Here is a 15,965-nt window from a genome sequence, read left to right as displayed (position 1 = left end):
GTCAGCATCTATCCTGCATTAACTCAAAGTATAAAAAAAATTCTACACTTTTTTTTTTTATTTTTATTTAAGGTCTCTTACTTCTCTGATCTTCTGATCCATTGCGTTTCGTGCATTTATCAGTTCCTTTTCCCGGATGTCTAGCCTTGTCTCCAAAACCTGCACCTGGCGCTCCCACTCCAACTTCTTATTGTTTACCATAATGTCAATTTGGTGCATTAGCTCCTCAAGTTCAGTTTCACAAGAGAAAGTTCTAAGAAAAGCACAGCAATTCAGATTTTAAATAGAAAATTTACTACATAAACTTGTTTCCATGACAACCAGACCTAATTTTTTCAAGTTCCTCAAGTGCACTTTTACATGAACAATAAAATGAAGGTACTTACCTATAGCAGGTGTTCTCAGAGGACAGCAGGCTTTATATTCTCACTTGCGTCGCCCGGTCCGTAACTTAGAATTAGTATAAAGTAGAGCTTTGTGGAGTGTGAGACACAAGAACGCTGTCTTCACAGTTTAATACTACAGGAAAAATAAAGTAAAAATAACAGTGGAGACAACTCCAAGGGAAGTGGGAGGAATTGTGAGAATATAAAGCCTGCTGTCTTCGGAGAACACCTGCTACAGGTAAGTGCCTTCACTTTCTCCAAGGACAAGCGTATCTAGTCTCACAAATGGGGAATCCCTAGCATCCAAGCTCACCAAAAACAATAAACACTGGTCAATTGGGCCTCGCAAAGGCGAGGACATAACACAGATTAACCTGAAATTATATACAATCTAAATGAGAGTGTATCCTGGAACAAAATAAAACGGGCCTAGGAGGGTGGAGTTGGATTCTAGACCCCAAACAGATTCTGCAACACTGTCTTCCCGAACAAACCATCGTGTCAGGTATCCTGCTCAAGGCAGTAGTGTGATGTGAATATGTGGACTGAAGACCACGTCGCAGCCTTGCAAATTTCTTCAATGGAGGCTGACCTCAAGTGGGCTACCGACGTAGTCATGGCTCTGACATTGTGAGCCATGACATGACCCTCTAGGGCCAGCCCAGCCTGTGAATAAATGAAGAAAATGTAACCTGCCAGCCAATTACAAATGGTGCGTTTCCCACTGGCACCCCCCATCCTGTTGGGATCAAAAAGAAATAAAAGATTGGGCGGACTGTCTGTAGGGCCCGGTCAGCTCCATGTAATAGGCCAATGCTCTCTTGCAATCCAATGTATGCAAGCTGCTTTCGCCAGGATGGGAATGAGGTTGTGGAAAGAATGTTGGCAAGACAATCGATTGGTTCAGATGGAATTCCAACACCACCTTCAGCAGGAACTTAAGGTGAGTGCGAAGGACTACTCTGTTGTGATGAAACTTAGTATAAGGTGCATCCACCACTAAGGCCCGAAGCTCACTGACTCTATGAGCTGAAGTAGCCACCAAGATGAGCTTCCAGGTAAAGTACTTCAGATGGCAGGAATTCAGTGGCTCGAAAGGAGCTTTCATCAGCTGGGTAAGAATGACGTTGAGATCCCATGACACTGGTGGAGGTTCGACAGGGGGCTTTGACAAAAGCAAACCTCTCATTAAGTGAACAACTAGAGGCTGAGCAGAGATGGGCTTATCTTCTACATGTTGATCAGCACTGATTGCAATAAGGTGAACCCTTACAGAGTTGGTCTCAAGACCAGACTCTGATAGGTGTAGAAGGTATTCAAGCAGGGTCTGAGTAGGGCAAGTAAGGGGATCTAGGGCCCTGCTCTCACATCAGATGGCAAACCTCCTCCATTTGAAAGAATAGCACATCTTAGTGGAGTCTTTTCTGGAAGCCAGAAAGACCCAGGAAACACCCTCCGAAGACCCAAGGAAGCGAATTCTAGGCTCTCAACATCCAAGCTGGGATAGCCAGAGACTGGAGGTTGGGATGTAGAAGAGACCCCTCATTCTGCGTGATGAGGATCGGAAAACACTCCAATCTCCACGATTGTTCGGAGGATAACTCCAGAAGAAGAGAGAACCATATCTGCTGTGGCCAGAACAGAACAAATCAGAATCATGGTTCCGTGGTCTTGCTCGAGTTTCAACAAAGGTTTCCCCATTAGAGATATGGGAGGATATGCATATAGAAGACCTGTCCCCCAATTGAGGAGGAAGGCATCTTACACTAGTCTGTCATGGGCCTGAATCCTGGAACAGAACCGAGGGACCCTGTGGTTGATCGAGTGGCAAAAAGATCCATACAGGGGGTGCCCCATACTCGGAAGATCTTGCAGTCTATGCCCATATTGAGAGACCACTCGTGTGGTTGCATTATCCTGCTCAGCCAAGGTATTGTTTTTGCCTACCAGATAAGTGGCTCAAAGGAACATGTCATGTTGGCGAGCTCAATGCCACATCCAGCCGGCCTCCTGACACAAGGTGTGATCCGGTGCCCCCTGCTTGTTAGTGTAATACACTGCAACCTGATTGTTTGGACGAGTACAATTTGATAAGACAGCCAGTCACTGAAAGCCTTTAGAGTGTTCCAGATCGCCTGGAGCTCCAGGAGATTGATGTGAAGATTCATTCCTGGGTGGCCCAAAAATCTTGGGTGTGAAGCCCATCTACATGAGCCCCCCTCTCCCCCATCCGTCGTCAGCAGTTTTTGTGGCTGAGGAATTTGGAATGGAAGTCCCAGAGTCAAATTGGATTGAATGGTCCACCACTAAAGGGAGCTTACAAGTCCTGGGGACACTTGGATGACATCTTCCAGGCTCCCAATGGCTTGATACCACTGAGAAGCTAAGGTCCATTGAACTGATATCATGTGAAGATGTGTCATGGGTGTAACATACACTGCTGAAGCCATGTGGCCCAACAATCTCAACATCTACCAAGCTGTGTCCTGATGAAAGGCTCAAACCTTGGAAGCGAGTGCAACAAGAGTATCTGCTCTTGTGTCTGGAAAGTAGGCTTGAAACTTCTGTGTATCGAGCAGGGCTCCTATGAAGTCCAATCACATGACTGGGCAAAGATGGGACTTGGGGTAGTTTAAAACGAACCCTAGTAGCTTGAGAACCTGAATAGTCATTCGTATGGACTCCTGAGCACCAGCCAAAGTGGTGCTCTTTACCAGCTAATCACTGAGATATGGGAATACATGGACTCCAAGTCTGTGTAGCAATGCTGCAACTACCGCTAGACATTTGGTGAAGACCCTGGGAGCTGATGCGAGGCCAAAAGGCAACACACGATACTGAAAGTGATGTGTTCCCAGCCGAAATCAAGATACTTCCGGTGGGCTTGAATATCGGGATATGAGTATATACATCTAAGTCCAGAAAACATAGCCAATTGTTTTCTTGAATCTTTGAGAGAAGGGTGACCAGGGAAACCATCCTGAACTTTTCTCGTACTAGGAATTTGTTCAGGGCCCTTAGGCCTAGGATGGGACGCATCCCCCTTCTTATTTTGCACAAGGAAGTACCTGGAATAGAATCCCCGCCCTTCCTCCCCTAGTGGAATGGGCTCAACCACATGGGCCTTCAGAAGGGTTGAGAGTTTTGCTGCAAGTACTTGCCTGTGCTGAGAGCTGAATGTATGAGCTCTCAGTGGGCAATATGGAGGTTTTAGATACCAACTGAGTGTGTATCTGAGACAGACTATTTAAAGAACCCACCATTCGGAGGTTATAAGGGGCCATCTTTTGTGAAAAAACTTCAGCCTCCCCCTGACTGGCATGTCATCCGGGATGGACACTTACTACGGCTATGCTCTGCTAAAGCCAGTCAAAAGTTCATCCCTTGCTTTGCAGTAGGGGCCTTTGGCGCATGCTGTTGATGTGAACAAGCACACTGGGGCTGAGCCTGAACAGGCTGGCGAGCCGAGGCGTTGTACCTACGCTTCTGATAGTAATAGACACTCCTCCCTGGTTTGCCAAAAGTCCACCTAGCTGAGGAGGTAGATGTAGAAGGCACCTGGCGGGAGAGATGGTATCAGTATGTTTTTTGATTTGGTCAGCGACCTCCTCAACCTTCTCTCAAAAACAGTTATCCCCCCCAGCATTGTGGATTCACCAACCAAGTCAGAAACACATAGCCATGAGTCTGCGCATTGCTATACTCTGAGCAGATATCCTGGATGCCACATCAAAAGTGTCTGAAGTGCCCCTGGCCAAGAACTTCAACATGCCTTCTGCTGCTTGATCAAGTGGCGAAGTAATTCGGCCTGCTCTTGAGGGAGTGTCTCAGCTAGGTCTGACAACTTGCGCACCGTGCTTCACAAGTGGATACGCGTGAAGAGCTGGTATGACTGTATTCAGGAGATGAGCATTGAAGTCTGGTACATCTTCCTCTCAAAAGAATCCAGGGTTCTAGCTTCTCTACCCAGGAGCACTGAGGCATAGTCCCTGGAACTCCTGGCTCTTTTGAAAGCGGATTCCACCACCATGAAATTGTGAGGCAACTGAGGCTTATCAAACTCAGGTGCAAGGTGGATCCGATACTGGGCGTCAATCTTCTTTGGCATTACCGGGTCCGACAGAGAGGACTCCCAGTTCCTGATGAGGACTTCCTGGAGTACCTTGTGGAGAGGGACAGTCACAGCCTCCCTAAGAGGAGACGTGTAGTCCAAGACCTCGGGCATCTTGGCCCTGGGCTCGTCCTCCACTTTCAAAGGAAAGGGAATAGCATCATCCATTTCCTTAGCAAAAGAAGGGAATGAAAGGCTCTCTGGAGGAGACTCTCAGGTGGAGAAGAAGGTGCAGAGGAAATTCCATAGGACTCAAAGGAAAAAGTACCTTGGATCATCCTCTGAATCCCATGAGCACTCTTCTTTGGTGTCAGACAATACCTCCTGATGGAGTGTCGAGACCAAATCTGCCTCAACGTGGAGGAGCCATGTCCTCGGGTGGCAGTCAACACCAGAGCTGCAGGCGGCATTGGTGTCCCAGGCTGCATTGCAGGCTGAGAACCAAGCGGGGCCGCAACAAGAGGCAGAATAAGCGCAAGCAACCCCAATGTACATCGTTACATTAGGCCATCCAGTAACTCAGGGAGCCGGGTCTTGGCTGCTAGCAGACCGACACGTTGGCACCTCCTGTTTGGAGGGGGAGCAGTCTTCCCGGCATTGATGCTTCTCAGGTGCCGAATCCTTTGACGCCCCAGAGCTCCCAGCACCATGGGTCGAGGGCGACTGATGACGATGCTTCTTGGCCTTCACCTGAAGTGTGTCACCAAAGCTCCTCGGTACCGACAAAGACGACATCAAATCCACACATCACATCAGGGTCGAGTCAAACGATGGATGGTCCTGGGGGCCCTGCACAGCAGGAGGTCTCGAGGCAGGTGAAGACCCACTTAATGCTTCACTGCTCCCAGTGTGTAAGGGTCTAGCAGCAGCCATACTTAGACGCTGTCGGTGCGATACCGGACTTGGATCCAAAAATCCTCTCTTGTTGAACCTCTCTGGAAACCTGGGTCCTCTTCATCATGCGAACACAGTTAGTGGAACTATAGACAGGCCCAAGACACTGAAGACACCAAGAATGGGTGTCCTTCCCAGAGATCGTCCGACTGCACCAGGTACAGCACTTAAAGCCACTGGGGACCTTCGTGGACATGGAAGGAAAATCTTCCTCGGCTAAATTAAAAACGAAGCAATGGTGCCTGAAAAAGGGACAAGGCCGAAGTCAAGGCCTAAAAGCGGCCACACGACAACGAAAAAGAAAGGAAACAAAACTGGGCAAAAAAACTAAAAATATATGGGAAAGTTACAAAAAGGGGGTTCCACAACTGGGAACGCAATTTGAGATGAAAAAAAAAAATGCTGAAAGGCACAAAAAAGCCCTTTAGGACTGAGCGTTGTGTGAAGATGGTAAAAAAAAAATACACCCTCTCATCACTGCAGTAGAAAAAGAACTGAGGTCCATTTTGGGTCTAAGACCTTACCGCTAAATGAATGGGTGTCGGTAAGGTCTCAAGCCCAAAATGAATGCGCACCAATTTTCATTTTGCCGCACATCCATTTTCGGCCAAAAAAGATGACTGTTCTGCAGGTGCGCTGAAAAATAGACCTGCGCGCGCCCAATACACGCGTCTACACCAGCGAAGGCCACTTTTCAGTGCACCTTAGTAAAAGGACCCCTATGTGAGCTGCAATTAGATTCTACAGAGAGAAAATATCATCTTGGCCCAAAGTTCGAATTCTTCCCCCAGTAGCTAAGGGATAATTTAAAATACTTAGGAGGTCTTTTACTAAAGATTAGCTCGCGTTATCTGCAACAGGGCCCATAGGAATAAAATGGGCCCTACTGCAGATAACTTGAGCTAACCTTTTTAGTAAAAGACCCCCTTAGACTGCTTAATCCACACATTCAGGCGGTTTATAACAGAAGACATTTTGTATTATACTGTATTGTGCAACATATATTCCGCTTTTAACCATACAGATGCAAAGCAGATTACAGAATGAGCAACTTCACTTAGAGTTTATAAACATTTTACAATTACAAAAATCATAACTTCACAGAAAGAATACTAAATTCCCTATAGACAAACTCATTTAATCTACAATTGTCATCTTGTAAACAAATAATCATAAGTGCCTCAGAAGAAATTTTTAGGATCTGAACTGAAATGTAATTCTGTATTTTAGCACTTTGATAGATAAATGTATGTTCAAAACAGTGGAGCTACTCAAGACTCTCTACACAAACTCTTATTAACTTCTTACTTAATTCCAATCAGGATAAAAGAAAAATTGTGTGGAGAAAGATCTCAGTAGTCATTGGCTATCTTATTGGACTTTTAATAGTCATCAAACCAATGCGTCACTCCCAAATGACTCAGGCCAATCACTGGCCAAAATCCTCCACAATATATTTCTTATTTAATGTGAGTCATATGCACAACTTTCGTGAATTTTCAATTTTTATTTTTTTATATAAATACTTCCATGCCGGGGGGGGGGTAAGAGAAGCACTTCGCTTATTGTATTAGATGTACCCTCTTTTTGGATTACACATTTACGGAACACAGGTCTTCCATTTTTATGTCATTGGGCCCAGTTTGTGGAACAGTTTGCCTTTACTACTGAGGTCAATTGCAAAGTTAGATTAATTAAAAAGGCTTTAAAAACTTATTTGTATCAAAGCATGTTTTAGCAAGGTTAACTGAAAAGCCTATGATATTGAGGAATTGAAGTACTGTATTGTTTGCAGACTTATTGTATTTTGAGAGTGATATATGTTATATAGTGTTATATGTATGATTTTGTACATAAAATTGTAAACCGCTTAGAATTATAGATTATGTGGTTTATAAATTTTATATAAATACATACTCTGTCCCACACTTTCCAGTAAACCTCTCTCCTTTTCCTTTATTTTTATTTTATTTTTAAATTTGTAAAGGTTGTTGTGCTGGAAAAGGAGAGCTCCAGGGAGGGAAGAAATAAATTTGTGAGGCACTACAGACAGGGATCTGAACACCTCAAGACATGACTGTGCACTCAAGCCACCCGTAAAGCTCAACCGGGGACCAACTGAACCAGAAGCTGAAAAGTGTATCTGTCCACTTGCTGGAGATAGAAAATACTGAGGATCTGGATTGAGCTGATACAAACCTGGAACTATGGGAAAATGTTATCAGCATGTGGCCAACTCATCCTGCTTCACTAGGGAGAACAAATAAGACACTGTAGGCAAATACCTGAGAACCAGAAACCAAAGCACTTACCTGGTTAGAATAGGATTTGGAAAGAATTCCAGCTGTTGCGTCATTTCACTTTCTTTTCCAGCAAACTGGTTAAAAAAAAAAAAAAAAAGGACAGATCATTTATATTTAAATCTGTTTATTAATTTACAAAGTAAACATGGAAGAAAACATTTTGCAGTACATAAAAATCTGCAGCAAACTCTTCAATGCAAAGCAAAACAATACAGTGCAAAGGCAAAGGGCCCTCTCTCTGATGGCCCCATTCCTATACCTCCGGCATCTAGGAAGGCCCACTAAATGAGCATTTCCTGCTGCTGATCTTTACTGCTGCGCTCAAGCGACCGATGTAATAGCTTGATGTAATGCATAAGAAAGCTGTCATATAAAAGTAGGTGCCTGTTAGCAACCTTGGTACATCGGACTATAATGCTGAGATTTCGATCAGATCTAGTTTACATCAGGACAGATCATTTAAATTAAGTTGCAAATTAAAGTGCTGCACAGATCATTGAAATTAAATTGTAAGTGCTGCTCAGAGAAAAAGATGACATTAAGGGCCTTGTTTACTAAGCAGTGCTAAGGGTGCATTAGCATTTTTAGCATGTGCTAATGATTAGCACTGGCTAAATGCTAAGTCGCCCATAGGAACATATGAGCAACTCTAGTGTTTAGCATGGCGTAATAAACAGGGCCCATTAAGTTAAACTGAGGCTTCAGGTTATGCTCCAAAGTTCCAGGCTCATGGATACTGATTGTTTGGTTTAAAATCAGGGGCAGAGGAATACATTTTTGGCTTAACAGGCTAAACTGTGTCACGAAACGCCTAGCCACCCGCCTGGAGTTACCCCGAGGCCACTTAGAGGGTCTATCCCCAGCATAGCTCAGGTCTGCCTGCCCCTGACGCTCATGCTCTACACTAGCACCCTCCTTCCACTGACTGGGTCACAACCGACTCTGGGCAAGTCTCCCACTCTCAAGTTATCCCCAGTGATTTCTAGGTTACTGAAGCCACACTCCCAGTGGTCCCACAGTTCCCAGAAAGCACTCATAAACCCAACACAAAAACCACCAGGATCAATCCAGACAGGCAGAATGAACAAATGTGTTTAATCTCAGAACTTTGAACAGTGGACAAAAAAAAAAGTGCAAATAGCAAAAGGCAACAAGTAACTGAAAAATGGATCAATTAGAAAACTAAGTAAACATTTGCATACTTCCTAGAAAGTACCTGGGGAGATCAGGGCATATAACTGCTCACAGAGCTTCACCAAAGAGATCTTTCTCTCTCTTCTCACAGGCTGAAACTGAAACAACAGCCAGCATCTGCTGGGTAATTTCAAACTCCAGGCCAATCAGAGCCCAGAACAGTCAAGTTTCAAATAAAAACTGGTTACATGACTACAGGCACAGTCCCCAAGGCAAATTCTTTCCCCAAACCCTCTCTCCCTCCTGCCACCACTGCATCTGGCCCAACCTGTAGCAGTGATGGAAATAAAAAGCAATAATCATGGGTCCTTTGAGCTCAAGTGCACCTCAAAGTCCTTGATAGTTCCATCCCCTCTAATACAAAAATGGTATGTCAGAGGAGGGAGGAATGGAGGGGACTTTGAGGTACACCTGAGCTCAGAGGACCCATGCTTGTTGGGTTTTTTTTTTTTTCCTCTTTCTTTCCACCACTGCTGCAGATTGGGCCAGATGCAGTAACAGGCACTGTCAGAAGGGCTTGAGAGAGTTTTAAAGGATAATGCTGGTCTGGGGAATAGATGTTGGAGGGTTAATGCAGGGCCATATGCTAAGGGGAAGGAGGAGAGATAAGAGATGCTGACATGGTGGGTAGGACAAGATGTCAAAGAAGTGGGGGGTGGGGGGGAAGAGAACATGTTAGAGCAGGGGTTCACAACCCAATCTGCAGGATACACCAGGCCAGTCAGGTTTTCATGATACCCACAATGAATATGAATGAGAAATTTGCATACAATGGAGGTAGGGTACACAAGTCTCTCTCATCTCAAATATTCATTGTGGGCATCCTGAAAACTTGACTGGCTAGATGTGTCCTGAGGACCGTGTTAAGAACCTGTGTTAGAGGGAGAGAAAGAGATGGGGATTAGGAGAGCTAGTGTGAAAGTTGAAAAGCTGTACACAGTTGCAATACAAAGAGGGAGATTGAGGGCTGAATGGTAAAATGGAGGAGTGAAATCTGAGTGGACAGAGAGAAAAATAAATGAGCTTTTCTTTTCATCTTTCTTCCAATGTCAGGGATGGATGTAGAAAAGGAAGTGAAGACGACAGGGCAAAGAGGTGAAATGACGAAAAAAATGAATAGGAGCCACTGAAAAAAAAAAAAAAAAAAAAAAAGACTTAAATCAGAAACCAGAGACTACAATTAGAAAAAACTAGCCAGGCAACCAGTGTAGAAAAAAAATATATAATTTTCAATTTAAATAATGGATGCAAACATACATGTACTATCTTTATAGTTTTGCACAGAACTGGGGGGGGGGGGGGGGGGGGTACATCTCTGTTTATCTGGTGGTAAACCCCAAGAAGCCAGGCACTGTATGCAGTGTAATTTTTGTACAGGTTTCTATTTTTAGTTTGCGATAGACCCTCACCAAGTACAGAGTGGAGTATCTGTGTTCTTTGTGTATGAACGAGGCAAATGTATTTTCAAATTCTGGTGTCACCTCAGTAACTGCAACACAAAATCCACTACCACCGCCAACTCCAGGCTCCGCTCATTCTGCCTCGCCTCACCCTATGCTTGGAACAACCTTCCTGAGCCCTTACGCCAGGCCCCCTCCCTGCCCGTCTTCAAGTCTTTGCTTAAAGCCCACCTCTTCAATGCTGCGTTCAGCACCTAACCCTTACCGTTCAGTGAATCCAGACTGCCCCAATTTGACTGCCCCTATCGGACCGACCATTCACTTGTCTATTAGATTGTAAGCTCTTTGAGCAGGGACTGTCTCTCTTTGTTAAATTGTACAGCGCTGCGTAACCCTAGTAGCGCTCTAGAAATGTTAAGTAGTAGTAGTAGTAAAATCCCTCTACTGCCAGAGGCTGTGAAATAACACAAAACCCTGCAAATACACAGAAATTCTGTAGCAAACAAAAGATATGGGACTGATGGCAGCAGGGTCATCAAGAAGCAGAAAAAGGGATCATTATTTCAAGGGACACATCTTCCACCTTTTGGGGACATAATGGTTGAGAACCACTGATCTAGTCATATCAATAATTATAGACTGCGTGTATCCCCGTAAGATGGGACCAGAGTGGTTTATAAATTTATGTTTAAAAAAAATCTAATCACAATTAACTTTGCCATAAATGTTTGAAATAAAAAAAGTTTTAAGTGTTTACAGAAAGACATAAGATTAGAAAACAAATCAGTAGACCTGAATCACGTTATAAGAAAAAGATTCCAATATTTTATAACAAACCAGCTGAAATAGAGGAGCAGCCTACTGGTTAGTGCAGCGGGCTTTGATCCTGGTGAACTGGGTTTGGTTCCCACTGCAGATCTTTACGAGTCTGGGCGAGCCCCTCCATTGCCCCTGGTACAAAATAAGTGCCTGCATATAATATGTAACCCACTTTGAAAGTAACCACAGAAAGGTGGTATATCAAATCCCATTCCCTTTGAAAGGAAAAAACATGGAATAACAGACCCTCTCACTAGAGGGACTTCTACTTGAAGGAAAATTGACTACAGCAGATAAACTGTCTTGAGCCATTCCATGTAAAATTTTAAAAACAAAAATTAGGCTAATTTAAAAGTTAATTCGTGTATGGAGGGGAAGCCAATGAAGCTTAGTCAAAAGTGGCGACACAATCAAACTTTCTCTTCTTGAAAATCAGCCTAGCTTCTGTATTTTGAAAAAGCTGAATTTTTTTTTTTGAAAGTAGAACTGAAATTCCACAATACAAAGAATTCCAGTAATCTAACTGTGATAAGATTGTGGATTGAACCAGCGGAGTAAAACAATTTTCAAAGAAATAGGGACAAACCGAGACACCCTTAGCAATATAATGGGCATCTCAGCATTTAGTGCTAGCTGATTTTTAACACGAACTAAAAATGCTAGTGCACCTTAGTAAAAGACCCCCTAAACTGTTCATTGCCCTAAGTATAAAATAAGTGCCTGAATATAATATGTAAACCGCTTTGATTGTAACAACAGGTAAGGTGGTATATCAAATCCCATCCCTTCCCTAATGGACTGATAATCTCCCTTCCCTACCTCCCACCCCATATCCAACATCTCTTCTTTTCCTCTCTCTCCTCTTCTCCCAGGTCCAATATCTCTCCCCCTCTCCCTTCCCCCTCATTGTTCAGCTCTTTGTGGCTGCCGAAGCTCACTGCCTCAGTCATAGCTTCCATCAGTGGCACCTCCAATTCTGCTTGTGGGTCTTCAGCTCTCCCCTTCCCCCACCCGGGCGGGGTTCAGCATCTGGCCCCCTTCTCAACCCCCCTGCCGGTCTACCTTATAGGTGGTCTGCTGGTCCCTGAAGTTGCAGCTTTGCACATATGCTGCCTGAGGCCTTTTCCAAAGCTTTCCTTCTGGCTTATCCCACCTCCTCTGATATCATTTCCTGTTTCTGCATGGGCAGGACAGGTCATAGGGAAAGCTTTGGAGCAGGCTGCAGGCAGTATATGTGAAACGCTGCCTACTGGGGTGGGGGGGGGGGAGGGTGATGTTTAATTTCAGAGGGGGAAAAATGTCAAATTGTGCCGAGGATAGGGGATGGGAGCTGAAGAAAACAGAAGAGGTCTGGAGGAGACAGGAGACGCTGCAAAGCGATTCTTTTTTTTTTTTTTTTTTTTTAAATCGTAATCAATGATTAATGTCAGTGCATTAACACTGGATGGCGAGGCCATTGCACAAGCACCAGATGGTGTAGCAGAGATATGGCTGATTGGTACAATTGCACAGTGTCGCTTGCAGAAGCATTTGTGCAACATAGCTAGCCGAAGCAGTAGACTGGTAGAATATGTCTTATTGACCTCAGATGCAGCTGTCCAATATCCCACTTGAAATAGAGCCGAATTCCACAGCTTCTAATATTATGCACAAATCAACTTGAACCCGTGACCTTCAGGTTGGAAGACAGCCACCTTCCAGAAGGAGCTATTCTGCCTCTCAAAGAACTGAGACAGTGCACTTGGTGCTGCCATAGATTCATGGCATTTTCTGGGAGGTCCCCCACTCTTTCATGGTTACCATGGAGACCAGGAGAGAAATGTAAACAGTAAAAACAGCCACAGAACAACTCAAGATGATAACGGATAAAACTTCTCACAGAAGCACGAAGCCAATAGCACTAAGCTAGACTCTATACCAAACTCTGTTATAAAGGCTGAAAGAAGGAATACCTGCACCGCCAATAGAGTTCTAGCAACAACAACAACAACAAAAAAATCACAAGTGAAAACGAGGGAAACTTTCAGGGTGTTTTGGGTTTTTTTAAGTAACTGTCCCTGTCAGAAACTGAACAGACTTGAGACCTCTAAATGAAAGGTATACAGGAATATGGGAACACAAATTATGCCCAATAATAGAAGACCTAATACAGAGAAATAAAATGATAGACTTGGCACTGTTTATTGGGGGGGGGGGGGGGGGCAGGAAGGAGGCAAAGAGAATACTATGAAGTAATTTCCTCATGAATAACAAAGAAGAAATTATTCACGCAGAAGGAAAAGTGACATAATATTAAGTACTGCAAAAAAATCTCAGCTGTCTGCAGAAATAAGCCTCCATAGAGTCAGTCTTCACGGTAGCAGCTGGGGGGGGAGGAGGACTCAGCACCACTAAGTGCTGGGGAGGAGCCAGCTGTCTTGGTACACATGGGTACCAATGACATAGGAAAATATGGGAGAAAGATTCTGGAAGTCAAATTTAGGCTCTAGAAAGCTGAAATCCAGATCCTCGAGTGTAGCATTTTCAGAGCCATTCCATGCGCAGGACCCAAAAGGCAGGAAGAGCTCTCAATGCATGGTTGAGACGATGGTGCAGGGATGAGGGATTTAGATTTGTTAGGAACTGGGCAACGTTCTGGGAAAGGGGAAGACTGTTCCGAAAGGATGGGCTCCACCTTAACCGGGATGGAACCAGGCTGCTAGCGCTACCTTTTAAAAAGGAGATAACGCAGCTTTTAAACTAGAATGGGGGGAGGGGAGAACTGACAGTCACACATGGTTCGGTGTGGAGTATCCTTGAAGGATACTATTGAAACAGGACATTTAAGGAATCCCAGTAGAGAGGTTTCAACAATGCTGAAAGTAAGTCAGGTGTGCTTAATGAGACAGCAGGATAAAGGATGCACATTCTAAGATTGTAGATCAAAGGAAAAAAACACAATTTGAAGTGCCTGTAAACAAATGCTAGAAGCCTAAACAATAAGATGGGAGAGTTAGAATATATACCACTAAATGATGAGGTAGATATAATAGGCATCTCAAAGACTTGTGGAAAGAGGACAATCAATGGGACACTGTGTTAACAGGGTACAAATTGTATCGCAATGATAGAGAGGATCAAATTGGAGGGGGGGATGCGCTATAAGAGGGAATTTAATCAAAGTAATCAATAGAAATAAAACATGGAAAAGAAAATAAGATGATACCTTTTTTATTGGACATAACACTACATTTCTTGATCAGCTTTCAAAGGATCGGAAATAAGCAAATGTTGGTAGATGACAGTATATATAAGTGAAACATCAAAGCATTTCAGTGACAGTCTAACAGGATGGGGGTGGATAGGTGAGAGTCAGGGAGACAGGAAGTGACAGAGCAATACAATTTACAAAGCAATACAATTTTATGCTTTATAGTGGGCTAAAAAACCCAGATCTTTGTTAAGTCCTGTCTGGTGGGTGTCAAAATATTTGATCATTCTGACTTCAAAAGTCTTACGTTCCTGTATTGTTTTAAAGTTCCCTTTCAGGATCCTTACCATAAAATCACTGGTACAGTGTTCTGGTTTTGTAAAGTGCTGTCCCACAGGCGTGACATCTTTCATATGATGTCTATGTAAATTAAATCTCTTCTTTAGCATCTGACTTGTTTCTCCAATGTAGCAGCCTTCATCGCATTTTTTTTACACTGAATGATATATACCACATTGGAAGATGAGCATGTGAAAGATTCCTTAATGTTGAATTTTTTTCCTTTGTGAATGACCGTGGGGTCCTGTGAGATATTTTGGCATAATTTGCAGCTGGATATATTGCAAGGATGTGTGCCAGTCTTTTCTTTTTGAGTCTGTGTCAGGAGCTTACTTTTAAATTAGCTTGTGTTTCAAAAGGTAATCAAGAAATGTATTATGTCCAATAAAAAAGGTATCTTATTTTCTTTTCTATGTTTTATTTCTATTGATTACATTTAAAAGTGGACTAACACGGCTACCACACCTCTCTAATCAAATAAAATAAACATTTCACATGACACAGATAGCGGCGTGGAATCATGGATAGAAATTCCATGTGTGAAGGGAAGGAGTATTCTTGTAGGGTTGTACTACCATCTGCCAGGACAGAACAGACAGACAGATGACGAAATGTTTACAGAGATTAGGAAAGCTGGCAAATAGGGCAATGCTATAATAATGGGTGATTTCAATTACCCCAATATTGACTGGATAATTGTTGCATCAGGGAGTGCCAGGGAAATAAAATTTCTAGATGTAATAAATGACTGCTTCTTGGAGCAGTTCGTCCAGGAACAGACAAGAGGGGGAGCTGTTTTGGATCTGGTCCTTGGTGGCCTGCAGGGCATAGTGCGACAGGTGGCAGTGTTGGGTCCCCTGGGAAATAGTGATCATAACATGATCAAGTTTGAGCTACTTTCTGGAATGAACCCGCAAAGGAAATCTACTGTAGCTGCATTTAATTTTCAAAAGGGTGATGATAATAAAATGAGGAAAATGTTTAAAAAGAAACTAAAAGGATCACCTGCAAAGATTAGGACGCTAAATCAGGCGTGGACGTTATTCAAAAATACCATATTGGAAGCCCAGTCCAGATGATTCCACATATTTGCAAAGGTGGAAAGAAAAGAAAATGTCAGCCAGCATGGTTAAAAGGTGAAGTAAAAGAAGCTATTACAACCAAAAGATTGACCTTCAAAGAATGGAAAAAGGACCCAAATGAAGAAAATAAGAAGCAACATAAGCACTGGCAAGTCAGATGCAAAGCATTAATAAAGAAGGCTAAAAGAGAATATGAAGAGAAACTTTCAGCAGAGGCTAAAACAGTAACAACATTTTTAGGTACATT

General features: G+C 43.4%; 1 protein-coding gene across 7 annotated transcripts in view; it reads right to left on the bottom strand.

The window, feature by feature from the left end:
- The window catches only part of DEUP1 (deuterosome assembly protein 1), an 83,907-nt gene that overhangs the window by 64,238 nt on the left and 3,704 nt on the right, over nt 1-15,965 (bottom strand). For all 7 annotated transcript variants that reach the window (XM_030200178.1, XM_030200181.1, XM_030200182.1 and 4 more), the window contains exons 2-3: nt 7,704-7,768; nt 82-253 (exon numbers count right to left, since the gene is read on the bottom strand). In XM_030200178.1, the coding sequence (XP_030056038.1) occupies nt 82-253; nt 7,704-7,747 (216 nt within the window). In that variant the 5' untranslated portion in view covers nt 7,748-7,768. The remainder of the gene's footprint in view (nt 1-81; nt 254-7,703; nt 7,769-15,965) is intronic.

The sequence above is a fragment of the Microcaecilia unicolor genome, chromosome 4, assembly GCF_901765095.1.
Source record: "Microcaecilia unicolor chromosome 4, aMicUni1.1, whole genome shotgun sequence".
Classification (NCBI taxonomy): domain Eukaryota; kingdom Metazoa; phylum Chordata; class Amphibia; order Gymnophiona; family Siphonopidae; genus Microcaecilia; species Microcaecilia unicolor.
Note: the sequence above shows the minus strand (reverse complement) of the source record. Positions and strands in the feature narration are given on the sequence as shown.